Raw genomic sequence first — 14221 nt, 5'->3', positions numbered from 1 at the left:
CTCTTACTCATGCACATATTAATCATAGCTTTTGGTTTATACAATCCGAACTAGTACCATTAAACACCAAATTCCTTCTTTACGATACACAGAACATGGGAATGGTTGAAACTAGTCCCAAGATTCCCTGCGTTGTAGAACTAACACGTATTCCCTGAGGACAAAGAGAGACCAACACAACGTACAAACGGTCGATCCAGCGTCCTTCATGAATCGCCTGTTTGAGGCGAGGTGCATCTGTAGGCAATAGCAACATCGCATAAAGTGTACATAACAAAGCCTCCAAGAATCTAATAAACATCTCCTTGTAACGACGCCGACGTAATACACTTTGTGTGTCCGTGGCCTCAAAAGATATACGACGTGCAGTACAAAGCAACGCAGCGCTTACCATCATCTTCAGAAGATTATAGTAGAAAAGAAAAACAGGTACCAATCGAGAAACATATGGGCGCAAACTCTTTTGTAAAACACCCACATTTGACAAAAGAGCCACCTCTTCACTTAACAAAAACAATGCCATAGCCACTGTACTTGAAATACTTGCAGCAAAAACAGAAAAATTAGGCGAGCTGTACATTAATTGACGCAAACCAGCAGGTGAGAGATCTGAAACAACAACAAGCCAGTACCATACACGCGTTATGCTCCGGTACTCTGACAATAGCACGGCAAGAGCTTTAGCAGAACGCTGCACTTGTGTTAACCCCACTGACTCTGCCAGACCAGCGGCCAACAGAGAAGAATACTCCCCTACAGCCGCAACTCGATCGCGCGTGCAAATTAACGAAGATGATGAATCACATAAAGGATACTTCATCCGCTCGGATTGAAAATAAATTATATATATAATATAATATTATTATATTATATGATATATCTATCTATCTATCAATATATATATATATGTATATTAGCTAGAAACACGAATACAAACACAAGGAAAAAATAAAAAATAATAATAACAATAATAATAATCCATACATCAAAAAGAAACAAAAACAAACAAAAGAAAATATTATCATGAAAAGACGAATACCAAGAAAAAAAAAAAAAAAAAACATGACGACCTCAAAAAAAAAAGAACATATTTTCATCTTTTTTAAAACCATGGATGAACCTTATTTTCATTCTTTTGATTCTTCATCGCAAACATCAGAAATTATATAAAAATCTCATACCTGTTTTAACCACCCAATACTAAAAAAGAAAAAAAATTTGAATTTGCCGTAACGCAGTAGATACTACTAAAAAACAAACATCCTGAATTCATTCGTTGATCTGTTAACTACACTCTATTTGGCCTAAATTAACAAAAACAACAAAAAAAAACTTCACAAAAAAAAAACGTACATTCTACCGTGGAATAAAAGAAAAAAAATTGGCCGTTTTATTTAAAATAAAAAAACTGTCAACAAAAAGATGAAAATTTAGTAAAAATCACACATAGAGGCGACAAAGGCCAGCAAACCACGAACACTGTCGCACAGGTGCAGCTTGTTTGGTGAAATCGTCTTGATGAGTGTGTGCAACGGCACGAAGGGGCCACTCACGTCAGTCAGCAGCTGCGGCTTGCCCTCGGGAAGGCATGTCATTGCAAACACAGTGAAACAGCCCATCTTCACAAGATTCACAATAGCTTCCTTGCATTGCTCGTGCGTGTACGGCACCACCTTCTTCTCGCCCACCGCACTGTGTGGTGCGAGGGCCTTGCAGGGGCAGTTGGGGTTGTGCTTCATCAACAGATACACCTGCCGGACAATGCCGAGAATCAGTGTGTACAGCCAGCAGAGTACGGCAATCCCGCCAAGGCGTGACAGTTCACTCTTCAGCACTCCGTGACCCGCCAGCACAGCCTGGTTTTCGTTCAGACAGAAACCAATATGGAAGGCGTGAGAGATCTGCTCAAGGCGCCAAACAAAGGCGTCTTCCTTCGGCTTCGCCAAGCTCTCCAGTGTCTTGGGCGAAAGTGCGTTGAAGAGCAGCGAGAGACGAGTCACCGCACGGTATGCGTCTGCCATCTTCGACAGGTTGCCCAGCGACGCAGCAAGCGGCTCACAACCGGCATTCCTCACGGGGCCCTCGAGCGCCATCGGGAGAAACTGCACGATCGCCATGACCTTATCACGGTTCCATGTGTCAGACAAGTACGCGTGGACTCGAGAGGACATATTATAGTGGCTGATTGTTATTAACTGTTGTTTGAAAAATGATTATGAAGGCTCCTGTTGCAACGCAATGCAATACGGGGCAGAGACAAAAAAAAGGAAAAGAAAAAATGAAACAATGGCAAGAAGGGAAAAATGAACCTTGAAATCTTTGGCAGAGACACACACATACGTCTCTGGGCCCGTGGATATGGTAGTAAGAAAACAGATGGGTTCAAAGGGATGCAGAGACCTAGTTTCGTTATAAAATCTTCGTCATTTGGATTTCTTTCTTCAGATATCCCCAGTAGAAGTAGGAGCCCCACATCGGTTCCCTAAAAAATACCACTAAGGAAAAAAAAACAAGTTGATAAACTGAAAAGCAAATTAACTAGCGTTACACTTCGTCTGTCCGTCACTCATAGATGGATTAGATTACGATCTGAAACCATAAAAGACGGATAGTTTGTAGTCTTTGAAGCTTTATGTCGTGAACACATTAATCTTTTCTGCATAAGGCTGATTGCACATGGGACAGCAACGTCGATCAAGTCGTTCGGCACAAGTGGTGCACGTCGCCAAGTGTTTGCATGGTAAAAACAAAACCCGCGCGTTCCGTTCCATACATACAGAACATTTTCCTTCTGACCCCATAGATTTGTATTCTTCTTCTTTTAATTCTTGAAATTTGTTGGCCTCATTATTCCCATTTGGTCCGTCATCGCTACAAGAAGAACCCCATACATAACCAACAAAACCACCAACAACAACACCAACAGCAGCAACAACACCAACACCAATTAAGCTAACTAGTGTATCCAACGCCTGTGTGTTAGAGTCATCTTTCTTGGCTTCATCACGGCTCTTTTTATCTTTGCACATTAAGAAAGGAAACCCCTGTGAAACGGAAAAAAAAAACAGGTAGGAAAAAGAGAACCCAGCTATAAAGATGCAGCTCCCATAACTCATGTGTCCTCACAGTCGCACAACACATAGACTCACACACAAATCACACATGACTGTAGAAAACATGTGGAAAACAGAACTTGAGAAACCTTTGGGTAAAATCGCGTACATGTGCCCCTAAAGAGTCAAGAAAAAGAAAAAAATAAAAACCGTCCTCAACCTGTAACGTTTTTTCTTTTGTTTTGTTTTCATACAACCTCTAACCTTTCATAGAAATAAACACCCCACTTAACCGGCTTCCATTAGAAAGTCAGAAGATCTATATAAGCAGAGAGATGGGACAAAGGCAATCAGGGCGACTATGACACCTTGCTAATCCCATGGCCAGCACCAATGCACCTCACCCACGCTCTGCCCTCGCATTGCGTTTTTTTTTTTTTTTTCTTTTACTGTTGTGTTCGATAGTCGTTAAGTATATTTCCCACGCATGTATGATGCTCCGCCGTCGTTAAGTTTTCGCTCATACCAAGGACGCCAGTAGGGGTCATATAGACGTCTTCCTCTTTTATTCGCATACTCTTGGTATGTCCAGCGTCCCACTACTAGACTAAGGAGAGAACTAACAGTGGTGAAAGCAGTGACGGATGCTATCATTCCCCACCTAGTCAATATAGATCTATGTAGTGCACTAAATGCTGTACCACTGAAAAAACCACATAGTGTTCCGCAAGACCAGATATTTTTCCATGTACGTTCTGGAACAGAGATATCACCAGTAGTAAAAGATGTTGTTATGTTCATTGCAGCTTCACCAGCGATGACTCCTACAGTTCCGGACATTGCTACAATAGCACCTTTAACAACTGAAAAACTTACCTCGTACATAGCAATGTTGAAAAAACTAACTCCATGGAGTTTGGCATACATTTTATCCATTGTATGGTATAGATAGTACGAACGCCCCATACCGTAGAAAAAACCTATAGTTGTACCGATACGGGCTAAGTATGTCAAGCAAAGCATAGGTTTATCTATGATCATATCTAACCAGTGTATATTAAGAGCTTTACGAACATTCTCTTGATCCATAAGCCATTGTTTATACCGCTGGTCTCCTTCATAGTCATACAGGTTTAGAATTCCTTTCTCGTTTTTTTGTTTCTGGCATTTCTCTTTCATATACTTGTCAGCTGCTGCCATTTCTGTTCCGTAACGATTCATTAAACAATCAATAGCATCCGTGTCAAAGAAACCCACACGAGCATCACCTTTCTGAACAGCAGTTTGCTGGCTTCTTGAGCGGTGCAACCACGACGATGATAAAACATCATCTCCATGTTCTTCACCTTTTCTGTGCTCCAGTACCTCCTTCTGTGCATCGGCAGTATTAGGAAATGAAGACACAGCTCCTCGTTTAACTCCAGCTTCATCGTTACTACTACTACCACTACTTTTACCTCCACCAAAACTATTAAAGAACCACATTGAGGTGGTTTATGTAAATGGTCTTCTTCGTTGCTCTTTTATTTTATTTTTATTTTTTGTGTTCCTTTACTTGATGACAGTTTCCTACATGTATGTATGTATAGATTTCAAAAGGAAAGGGAAGAAGAGAGGCGTTGTCTACAATAAAGAAAAAAAGATAACAGTACCCTTCAAAAAAGTGGTGACTATTGTCGCTAATATGATTCTGCACGTTATGGCGGATTGGTCAAACACTAAAATTGGATAGTGGGAAGCTCATTTTCCACTACATCATAACATAAAAGAGCAAATCCCCCAAAAAATATATAAATATATATATATACCGAAAAATAGTGCGACAATAATTTGTAATACAAAAAAAAGGTAACAAAAAGAAAATTTATCCTGTATGTTTGTGCACAATTTTTTTTTTTTTTTCTTCTGCTTTGCTTGAACAGATCCAAAGGACTCCCACCAATCTTCCACCATTTAATACTATACGTCTTTTCTTCCCGGTTTCTTTCAAATTTACAAAGCTGCCTTGAGGATACTCTCGTTCCATATTTCTTTCTTCCTTTCCTCTATTCCTCCCTCTCTGCCTTTCTTTTTTTTTCCCCCTCTCTCTCTATCATCCTTTTTTTTTTTTTCTCGCTCTTCTTGCCTAGTAATTTTTGATTGCCGAAATCGCAGGGGCCGATCGGTTCAGCTTCTTCTTGAGTTCCACGTTCTCCTGCATTAGTTGTTCAAGTTGTCGCAGATAGTTTTGATGTTGTTCCTGAAGTTCTGTTGTGAGCTCGTCCATCTCAAGCTCCTTGTTATGTTTCAGTTCTTCTTGTTGTTTTGACGTCATGTTTAGTGCGTCTGCGTACTTTGCTAGAGTTGCGTCTAGCGCTTGAATAACTCCCTCCTTCTCTAACACCAGCATGTTCTTTCGTGCCACATTGGTGCGCATCGTCTCATTGTTTTTGTGAATAAGACGATACGTGTGAATGGGAATAAATTCCTCTTCAGGAAGAATCTTAGAAACGTCTTCAGGCTCCTCACGACAGGCAGAAGGCACCAGAGCGGATTTTGGAACGTTGCGTTTGAACTCCTCCTCTAGTCTCATTTCACGGAGAGACTTAAAGATGGTGTCAAGACGTGCATGAAGTTGCTGCTGACGTGTCATTTGTGCCCGCATGACGTTATCCTGTCGGCGACAAACGGCCTTCATTTCCAGAACGGCATCCTTTAAGAAATCACGATCGGTCTCAACACACGCCAGTGATGCATTCTGCTGTTGCGATTCAAATACCGTGAGAGCATCATCGTAGCGTTTGTCGTCTTTGCGAAGTCGTTCAAGTTGAATCTCCAACTCGCGTGCATCACGTTCCTTCACACGGATATCATTAAAGATCATATTCAACGTGGTGTCTATCTCCTCTCCACGCTCCACCTGCGCCTCGAGCCCAACAACGAGCGCCTCCTTCTTTTTGATGATAGACTGCGCGGCCCGCAGTTCCCGCCGCACCTTCGCCTCGAGATCCGCCATCACCTTGACATCCTCTCCCTTTTGCTGAACATCATCATGATCCACCATGTACTGCTCGTGCCATCCTGTCTTGTCCACCATGGTATTGTAGGCATCTGTCTCACGTAGCAGAAACTTGGAGCGATCCTGCAAAAACTTCTGCTGTGTAGTATTCTCTCTTGCAAGAAGGTGATTACGGCGTTTCACAATTTTGAGTGTGTTTTGCAAACGAGTGATAGTGTCTAACGCGTCCTCTGCTGGGATACTCGCGGGATTGCGTTCATACGCCGTTTGGTAGTCAACGATTTGACGCGAAACCTCGTCCTTCTGGTTCTCATCCTGAATAGTTTGAATAGCATTGTCAATGTCCTCCAGTTGTTGGGCATAGCTTTCAATAGCTGCCTTCATACGATCCAGTTCAATCCCTGCATCATGTTCGCTGATTTGCTCAGATAATCTCATAGACATTTTGTCGTCTTGTTATTTCTTTTGTAGTCCTTAGGGAGATGCACAATATTGAATTTGTGGTATTAATGGTTCTCGTTTGTTTGTTTGTTTGTTTGTTTGTTCTTTTTTGTTTCGTTCGATTGTTTGCTATATTTGGAAAAGTTACCTTTTTTTATGTTGGACTTTACGCAATATTAGCCTTTTTTTTTTTTTCGCCGGTTTGGCTTTCTTAGTAGAACCAACAACAACAACAAAAAAAAAAAACACCAAAAAAGAAAAGAAAAAAAAAGATATTTGTAAAAATTAAAAAGAAAAGAGAGAAAAACAAAAAACAGCAACAAAGGAAAACCAAAACAAAACAAAAAATATATAATAATAATAATCTCCACTCCCTTTTTTAGTTACTCAGTAGAAAAAGAAAATATTGCCAAAGCATGTACACACTAAAAAAAAAAGACATTAAAGGCGCACATATACAGACAGAACAAAAAACAAAACAAAAAAAAAAAAAACAAGAGCAAGAAACAAATAATCAAGAAGAAATGTACACAAACAGATAAAAGAATCGAAGGCTCATCATGACTTGCCCTACAGAACTAACTAATTTTCTTGTTAGTATTACGTGGCCAAAATGTTAAGCGTTTCCAACGTTGAAACAGTTGCGCTCTTTGCTTTTCTCGGCGTAAATCATTCAAGACACTTTCAGAGAGACGCACACGATACGCGTGTTCGTGACGCCTTTTCCACCGACGAAAGCATCCCATCAAGAGCACCAATTCACGAAGTGTTTCTGCAAGACACATCATGGTACGATATTCCTTCTCACGTACGGCCACATCACGCCAGGCGAGGAACGCACGCTTCTTGACACCAACACTCAGTTCTCTTTGAGTTCTCTGCAATATTGCACGTTGCCACCATCTGTGATAGCATAATTGTAATAAATGTTGACTTCGGAAAATGCGAGAAGCGGTCTTATTGGTCCAAGTATATAAAACACTCTGTAAGAGACGACGATGCCTCCAATATTGTGCTTCAATATAATGTAATCGTTGATGATATCGTTGACGCCAACGACACCAGCAAGCACCCAAAACTACTTGTGCCACACGTTTCCGACGAAGTGCTTGAAGCCACGTCTCCAGAACACGGACACGGCGAGAAAAGATATAAAATCGATCTGCCACTCTACACCGATAACATCTACGCCACTTTACAAACACACATCTCTTTAAATTTCCCCGCGCTACTTGTTGAGCACATTGCACCTTAAACCCAACAAGTTCCATTGATGTTGATTCCACATGTACACAAGGCGGTTCGCGTGGACCCAACACGCGGGCACGAGAGCGACGGCAGAGTTTCTCCCACGAACGCCGCAGCAGCGATCGGGTGGCGATGAGCGCCGCGAGACGAGTGTCCAGCCGCCGCTCCACCCGCCGACGCCAGTACGCGAAGAGAAATCGCAGTCTTCTCTCCTTCTGCTTCTCCGTCGCCCTCTTCTCCCCTTCTCGACTCAGAGCGCCGTCGGTTGTCGGGCCGCCCCACAGACGGCGATCGTCCAGACGATGGCGCCAGTGCACAAAACACCGCCGCATTCGCATCCACCGCACCCGATCAAACGCACGTCGTCTTTCCGCCAAGCCGAGGCGAAATCGGCACAGGCGCTCATAACGGACCCGACGACACTCAACAAGTCCCATCCAGTGATTCAAAACGGTATAAATGATCCTTCGACGCCTGCATGCAACCTCACATGTGTAACTATGCCACGCACGAAGTGTACGTCGAAGTCTATAGTAGTCATACCGAATCTTACACTCGGTATCAAGAAAACGTCGTCTACAAACTGTTAAACGAAGTCGTAATAGAAATACATGCATGATGGCTCGTTCACGGGAAGACTGTAGTAAAAGTAAGGCTACAGATGGAACACCATCACTCTCGTTTTCTTTCTTCAAATCTACAGTTATTATTTCATCTTCTATCTCCTGGCGAGCCGCTCCAAAAGCTGTACGATACAGTTCTCGACTCAATCTTGCTTGATCTACGACTCTATTATTGGATTTTTTTTCTTGCGTTACTTTTTTTCCGCTCCGTCTATTCTGCTGATGTGATACTATAGTTTTCAAACCTTTTGCATCACCGGCATCCATATTAAGGGTAGTCTGCGGAGCTGCAAGAGGTGAACGGTGCTGTATGACGTATTGCCATACCGAACGCAACATAAGCCGTGTTATCTTTTTTACACGTTCCTCTGCCGCCGCTAGACGTCCCTGTAACTCCTCAATGTTGGCATTCATGCAATCTAAAAAAAAAAAAAAAAAACAAAAAAAAAAAAAAGAAGAAAAAAAAAAAATAAATATCAAGGAAAAAAAAACACCAAAAAAAAAAAAAATCTATGCCGTCTTTTTTCTATTGTTCTTTTTTTTTTTAATTTATTTCCTTCTCTTTATGTTTAAGATGAGGAAGTTTTGAGCTAATGCTTCAAAAATAAGGAAGCTAATAATACCAAAAAAAGAAGAAGAAACAAATGCAAACGCAGAAGCGAAATCCATTACTCTTTATCAACATCGCAGAAAGAAAGAGATAAATATACATCCCAAAGAAACACAGTATTAGAAGGGGGCAAAGATGGGGGGATAAAAAGTATATTTAAGCGACAACACACAATAATAAAGAAACACCAATAACACCATCATTATTATAATTGTGATAATAATAATAATAATAATAATAATAATAATAATAATAATAATAATAATAATAATAATAATAACAGTATTGGGCGAAAAATAAAAATAAGAAAAAAAAAAAAGAAATGCAATCTTCCTGTAATCTATTACAAGTCTTAGAGTGCGTCTGTGGAATTTGTTTCTTCGCTGAAGAACGGTGGAAATACTATCGGTGATGCAAAATTCACTTCCCGAGGAAGTGATCGCCAGCCGGTTACCCATGATGGTGATTTCATAAATGGTGGTGCATCCTCAGCAACCATATTGAGTTTATACACCACAACACGTTCTGTTGAGGCGTTTGGCCCCATCCCAATCATAAGATGTGGATCGACGGCAATAATAGTTCCAGGAGTGATATTCTCTGCTCCTTCAACAAGGGAACCGACAACGCTACTATCAAAGTTAAAACGTTTTAGCTGTTCAGGAATGTGAGATTCCATGGGAAGAAATGGCATAGACAAATCTACAGGAGGAACACGTGTAATATATTGTTCCCGTACAAAACGGTGGGAATTCTTTAATATATATAATGGCATCTGATAATCATTAGGAGAATGTGTAAAGAGAAGGAGAGTTACTGCATGCACCTGACGACTATTTGTTTTAACCCCAAAAGTAGGGGCAGTACAGTGATATCCAAAAGGACTCCCGTACGGTTCACGAAACATGGGAGCATCACTAAATAAAACAGGCCGTTCCACACCACCCACATTTGTTGCAATGGAACCGATTGGTTTCCAAAAAGAAGAGTCACGCACTAAAGTTTGTATTTCTTTATTTGTCATCCATACATTACAACGATATTCATTTATGGCCCTAAGCATTTGAGGATCATTTTGAATTGTAGATTGACATCCTTTTCCAGACATTTTTGAAACTTCAGTTGTCAATATTTCACTTAACTTCCACAACTCCTCTCCAGTGAGATCTTCCTTCTTTCGTCCATTTAAAAACTTTGCAGCTATCTCTGATAATTGCTTTCTACGTCGTTTCTCAGCACGATATAAACGAAGTAAATACTTTCGTCGTTGTAGTCGAGTTACAACTTTGGCGTACAGTGGATCAGAGAGTTTTGCTTTGCACTTTAACATGGATTCAATATCTGGCACATCAATAAGGCAGCGAGAACGGGCCACAGTAGCGGAAATCAACGCATCTTTAAGCCGCTCAACAATTGGAGTTGGAAGCACCGCAGGGAGAATGGCATATCCATGTTCAAGAAAGTGTTGCCGTGCCGCAAAGGGAATAGATGCGTTCCTCATATTTCATGGGATAACTACAACTATATAGTACTCTTTCCGCAGTTAAAAAATAAGAAGAAGAGGGGAACAAAAGAAAAAAAGAAAAGAAAAAAAAAGCAATCGGTATGATGATCTCACATTACACAAATAGAAACACAGAGGAAGATGGGGAGAAAAAAAAAAGGAGTAGAAAAAGTTAAATAGTAATAGAAATACAAATAGCTATAACAGCAAGAAGTAAAAATAAAAACAAAAAACTCAACATGCGGCGGTACGAATAAGGAAAAGAACGCATGATTCAGTCCAATAGAGAATATATATATATATATATATATATATTTAGCAAATTCAACACATAATATTTTTCTATTATTTTTTTCTTCTTCTACTCTTAACTTCTATATATATATATTATATATATATATATATATATATATATATATAGTTTGTAGCTTTGGATAGCTCCCATATTGTATGCTTACTCTTTAGCTCTTTGGTAGTGTAAAGAGTTTGCTCTCATTCAGAACTAATTTACCCTGTGTGACGAACATTTGTAGTAATTTTTTCATATCTTCAAGACTTCCTTGAAATTGTCCAAACATTTTCATACTGTTAAATATATCACTTACTCCACATGCACCCCTTGCTTTAAGCATTGCTGTCATCATAGATAGTAATATCTTTACTTGATCTTGTGAAAGTCCAGCAGGTTGTTCCTCAATTTCTTCTGCTTCATCAAATGTAAAACTAGATGCTGAGATATAGTTTGTCTGTAGTGATAAACTTTTACAACCATCATTAGATATCAAAATAGAAGGAAATAAATGTGATAAATGAGATTGTAAAATACGTGGTTTAACCCCCATACGCTCCGCAATTGATTCCAACGGAACAGGAGAATTTAACTCCTTCGATAGATCTCGAATATACAAAACTAGTGATGCAGAAAAGAGTGAAAGATCATATGTTACGGCAACTATTGTACCTGTAGAAGTATCTTTCTGTTTTAATTCTAAACTAACACATCCCTGTGAGAGAATCCACTCAAGACGTTGATTCGCTTTCATACGCTTATAATCCTCCAATACGTTATCCATTGCCGTACTCAGCGATGGATGAGGATTATACTTCTCCGGAACAGGTTGTGTCTCTCCAATAGGAAGGCATGATGATAACTTTGGCCAAGATGTAGTAGAAAGAACATTTAAACTAAAAGGCCAATCCCGTTGTTTATTCAATGGTAATCCTTCTAATACGGATTGTTTATAGGCATCTCTTAACTGATGTGTGTAACGACGAGAACACTGAAAATCACGTATCATCACTACACAAGATGATAAGACATCTTCACCAAAGGCACATTTTAAACGTTCAAGAACTTCTTCCTCTGCCGTTGTATCAAAGTCATGCATACGTTTACCTAGTAACTGAGAAGCCAAAACTTGTCTATATTCCTCCACAAGTAAGGTAACACTAATTGCAGACAAAAGTACACGCAAAACATCTGGTCTCTCTTGCATAGAAAGAGGTGATTGTCCAGACATTGATAACATATTTTCATTATAAATATCATTTTTATTATCACCCATAGTACCATCACCACTATTACCAGGATTATAAGTATTACTTGAATAGTTTTGTAAATCAACATGTAGAACAGAGTCTGCACTTGGATGTGTAATAGCTTGAACAACAGCAGAGACACAATCTCTTCGCTTTTTTAAGTGTTCCAGTGTATCCCCAACAATTGTAAATATTACAGAGCTTTGATCATTCTTTGATAATAATACACAAAGAGAATGTATTGTACCAATTAATATAGCAAGAATATCTTCTGTACGAGTTCCTGCTCGATGTAAACGTGATGCCAACATTCGTTTCGCTATTTGTATTAACTCATCTCGTAGTGTATCATCTGCACAACGTTGAAGACACAAACGAAGATCTTGCAGTGTAGGTGTAGAATCAGGATATTCCACTACTATATCCCAAAAACTTGCAATTCGTTTACGACCATAACTAAGTAAAAGGAGTTGTTCCAACTCTTCACACCAACGATTTACCTCTGCACGAACATCTGAGTCATTAGGATCTGGTGATAACGCCATTCGTACAAAAGTATCTACAACATCATCTTTCCATTGAATACAAGATAATATACGTGCTACTGTAAAATCATCATCTAGTTGTTCAATTCGCTCACGTGTACATTTTACTAAAACAGACTTCCATAATGCTTTAATATCTTGCGTTGATGATAAAGTTAAACCATGTAATCGTTGAAAAACTTCATCACGATGACCAAGAATCCCATGAACTAATGTAGATCGACCCTCGTTTCCTTCAATATCTGCTAATACCTTTCTACCGTGATTACGCAGGAATTGCAATAATGATTCTTTACCTGCAGGAAGTTCACCCGTAAGAAGATCAGGCTGTAGCAAATGACAACGTAATGAAACAGTAAACTTCGCCACAGATTCTCTTACATGCAATCTTCTACACCAATCATTAAGAAGAAGCATATTTTGATGATAATCATCATGTAAAGAACGTAACGCTAATAATTCTTCTCCTTGAGAAATATTTTTTTGGTATATTGCAATAGTAGTATTAGCAAATGTCTCAAAAGTTTTTCGTACTAGTAATTCCCCTGCAAAAACATTAAGAGGTGGTCTTGATAAGAGATGGAACGTTTCCATACAACGGTAATTCTCTGCTACACGACTATCGGCAAATACTGCAATTCCTTTTACCCGTATAACCTCTAAAATTTCAAACAAATTTGCGAAAGCCTCATCATCTCCCATATTCCAAAACAACTATACAAGTTTAAATGGCCACTGGCTTTATTAATACAATAAATAAAAAAAGTATGCCTTGAAAAGAGACCAATCTTCAAAAGAATTATATATTGGTATCAATATATACAAAAACATCCACATAGGGCAGATACAAAACAAAAATATTGAAGAGAAAGAGAAAAAAAAAAAGAAAAAAGAAGAGAAGAAATATTTTTTTTTTAATTCTAATAATGCAGAAAATCCAACAAAGTAAAAATAAACACAGTTTTCTGACCACCACAAAATAGGTATTCGAAAAAAAAAAAAAAAAACACGCAGAAGAAGAAATAAAATATTAAAACAAAATCAATAACAGCTTGATGACAGTCAACTCACCTTATGCCTGGAGCACAACAGCACCACCAGCCTTGCGGATCTTCTTGTCAGCCACCTTGCTCACCCAGCGGGCCTTCACAATGCAAGGAGCCTGCACGTGACCGTTGCCAAGAAGCTTGGAGTAGCCGTTGGCCAGGAGATCAACAACGGGCAGAGCCTCGCCCTTCTTTGCCTTCATCACCTCGTCCTTCGCGATCAGCTTCGTGAGGTTGTTCAGGTTAATCGTCGGCTTCCACGTCGCGTTCTTCTTCTTGTGGTAGTGGTTCATGCCGCACTTGCCAAAGTATCCGGGGTGGTACTTGTCGAAGTTGATGCGGTGGTGGTGCTGGCCACCGGCGTTACCGCGACCAGAAGGGTGCTTGCGGTGCTTTCCTACACGGCCATAGCCACAGAACGTGGAACCACGCTGGTGACGAGTCTTCTTTAAGCGGGTGGGCATGTCAAAAGCTGCTGAATAATTGCAAATGAAAGTGATGAAAAAAGAAAAGGAAAAGAGGAGGAGAAAGAGAAAGAGAAAGATAGTAAAAAGGGAACAACGTCACGAGAATATTAACAGGGAAGATAAAGAAGAAAAAAAAAAAAAAAAAAA

General features: G+C 39.8%; 9 protein-coding genes across 9 annotated transcripts; all 9 read right to left on the bottom strand.

The window, feature by feature from the left end:
* Positions 1–79: 79 nt before the first annotated feature.
* Positions 80–820, bottom strand: TM35_000043060 (Gim5A protein; the record flags this gene model as incomplete). The annotated part of the gene is made up of 1 exon (XM_029022500.1): positions 80–820. The coding sequence occupies one exon, from the start codon at positions 818–820 to the stop codon at positions 80–82; it is 741 nt and encodes a 246-aa protein (XP_028886158.1).
* Positions 821–1430: 610 nt separating this feature from the next.
* Positions 1431–2171, bottom strand: TM35_000043050 (Gim5A protein; the record flags this gene model as incomplete). Its single annotated transcript, XM_029022499.1, has 1 exon — positions 1431–2171. The coding sequence occupies one exon, from the start codon at positions 2169–2171 to the stop codon at positions 1431–1433; it is 741 nt and encodes a 246-aa protein (XP_028886157.1).
* A 459-nt stretch (positions 2172–2630) lies between these two features.
* On the bottom strand, positions 2631–3029 carry TM35_000043040 (uncharacterized protein; the record flags this gene model as incomplete). Its single annotated transcript, XM_029022498.1, has 1 exon — positions 2631–3029. The coding sequence occupies one exon, from the start codon at positions 3027–3029 to the stop codon at positions 2631–2633; it is 399 nt and encodes a 132-aa protein (XP_028886156.1).
* A 492-nt stretch (positions 3030–3521) lies between these two features.
* Positions 3522–4538, bottom strand: TM35_000043030 (uncharacterized protein; the record flags this gene model as incomplete). The annotated part of the gene is made up of 1 exon (XM_029022497.1): positions 3522–4538. One exon carries the CDS (start codon positions 4536–4538, stop codon positions 3522–3524), a length of 1017 nt encoding a protein of 338 aa, XP_028886155.1.
* A 640-nt stretch (positions 4539–5178) lies between these two features.
* Positions 5179–6495, bottom strand: TM35_000043020 (uncharacterized protein; the record flags this gene model as incomplete). The annotated part of the gene is made up of 1 exon (XM_029022496.1): positions 5179–6495. One exon carries the CDS (start codon positions 6493–6495, stop codon positions 5179–5181), a length of 1317 nt encoding a protein of 438 aa, XP_028886154.1.
* A 575-nt stretch (positions 6496–7070) lies between these two features.
* TM35_000043010 (uncharacterized protein) lies at positions 7071–8777 on the bottom strand (the record flags this gene model as incomplete). The annotated part of the gene is made up of 1 exon (XM_029022495.1): positions 7071–8777. One exon carries the CDS (start codon positions 8775–8777, stop codon positions 7071–7073), a length of 1707 nt encoding a protein of 568 aa, XP_028886153.1.
* Positions 8778–9325: 548 nt separating this feature from the next.
* Positions 9326–10474, bottom strand: TM35_000043000 (uncharacterized protein; the record flags this gene model as incomplete). The annotated part of the gene is made up of 1 exon (XM_029022494.1): positions 9326–10474. The coding sequence occupies one exon, from the start codon at positions 10472–10474 to the stop codon at positions 9326–9328; it is 1149 nt and encodes a 382-aa protein (XP_028886152.1).
* Positions 10475–10938: 464 nt separating this feature from the next.
* Positions 10939–13263, bottom strand: TM35_000042990 (anaphase-promoting complex subunit 2; the record flags this gene model as incomplete). Its single annotated transcript, XM_029022493.1, has 1 exon — positions 10939–13263. One exon carries the CDS (start codon positions 13261–13263, stop codon positions 10939–10941), a length of 2325 nt encoding a protein of 774 aa, XP_028886151.1.
* Positions 13264–13633: 370 nt separating this feature from the next.
* On the bottom strand, positions 13634–14071 carry TM35_000042980 (60S ribosomal protein L27A/L29; the record flags this gene model as incomplete). Its single annotated transcript, XM_029022492.1, has 1 exon — positions 13634–14071. One exon carries the CDS (start codon positions 14069–14071, stop codon positions 13634–13636), a length of 438 nt encoding a protein of 145 aa, XP_028886150.1.
* Between the last annotated feature and the right edge of the window lie 150 nt (positions 14072–14221).

Source organism: Trypanosoma theileri (genome assembly GCF_002087225.1).
Source record: "Trypanosoma theileri isolate Edinburgh chromosome Unknown TM35_Tth_4_V1, whole genome shotgun sequence".
Taxonomy (NCBI): Eukaryota; Euglenozoa; class Kinetoplastea; order Trypanosomatida; family Trypanosomatidae; genus Trypanosoma; species Trypanosoma theileri.
This window is presented reverse-complemented; position numbering and strand designations above follow the sequence as displayed.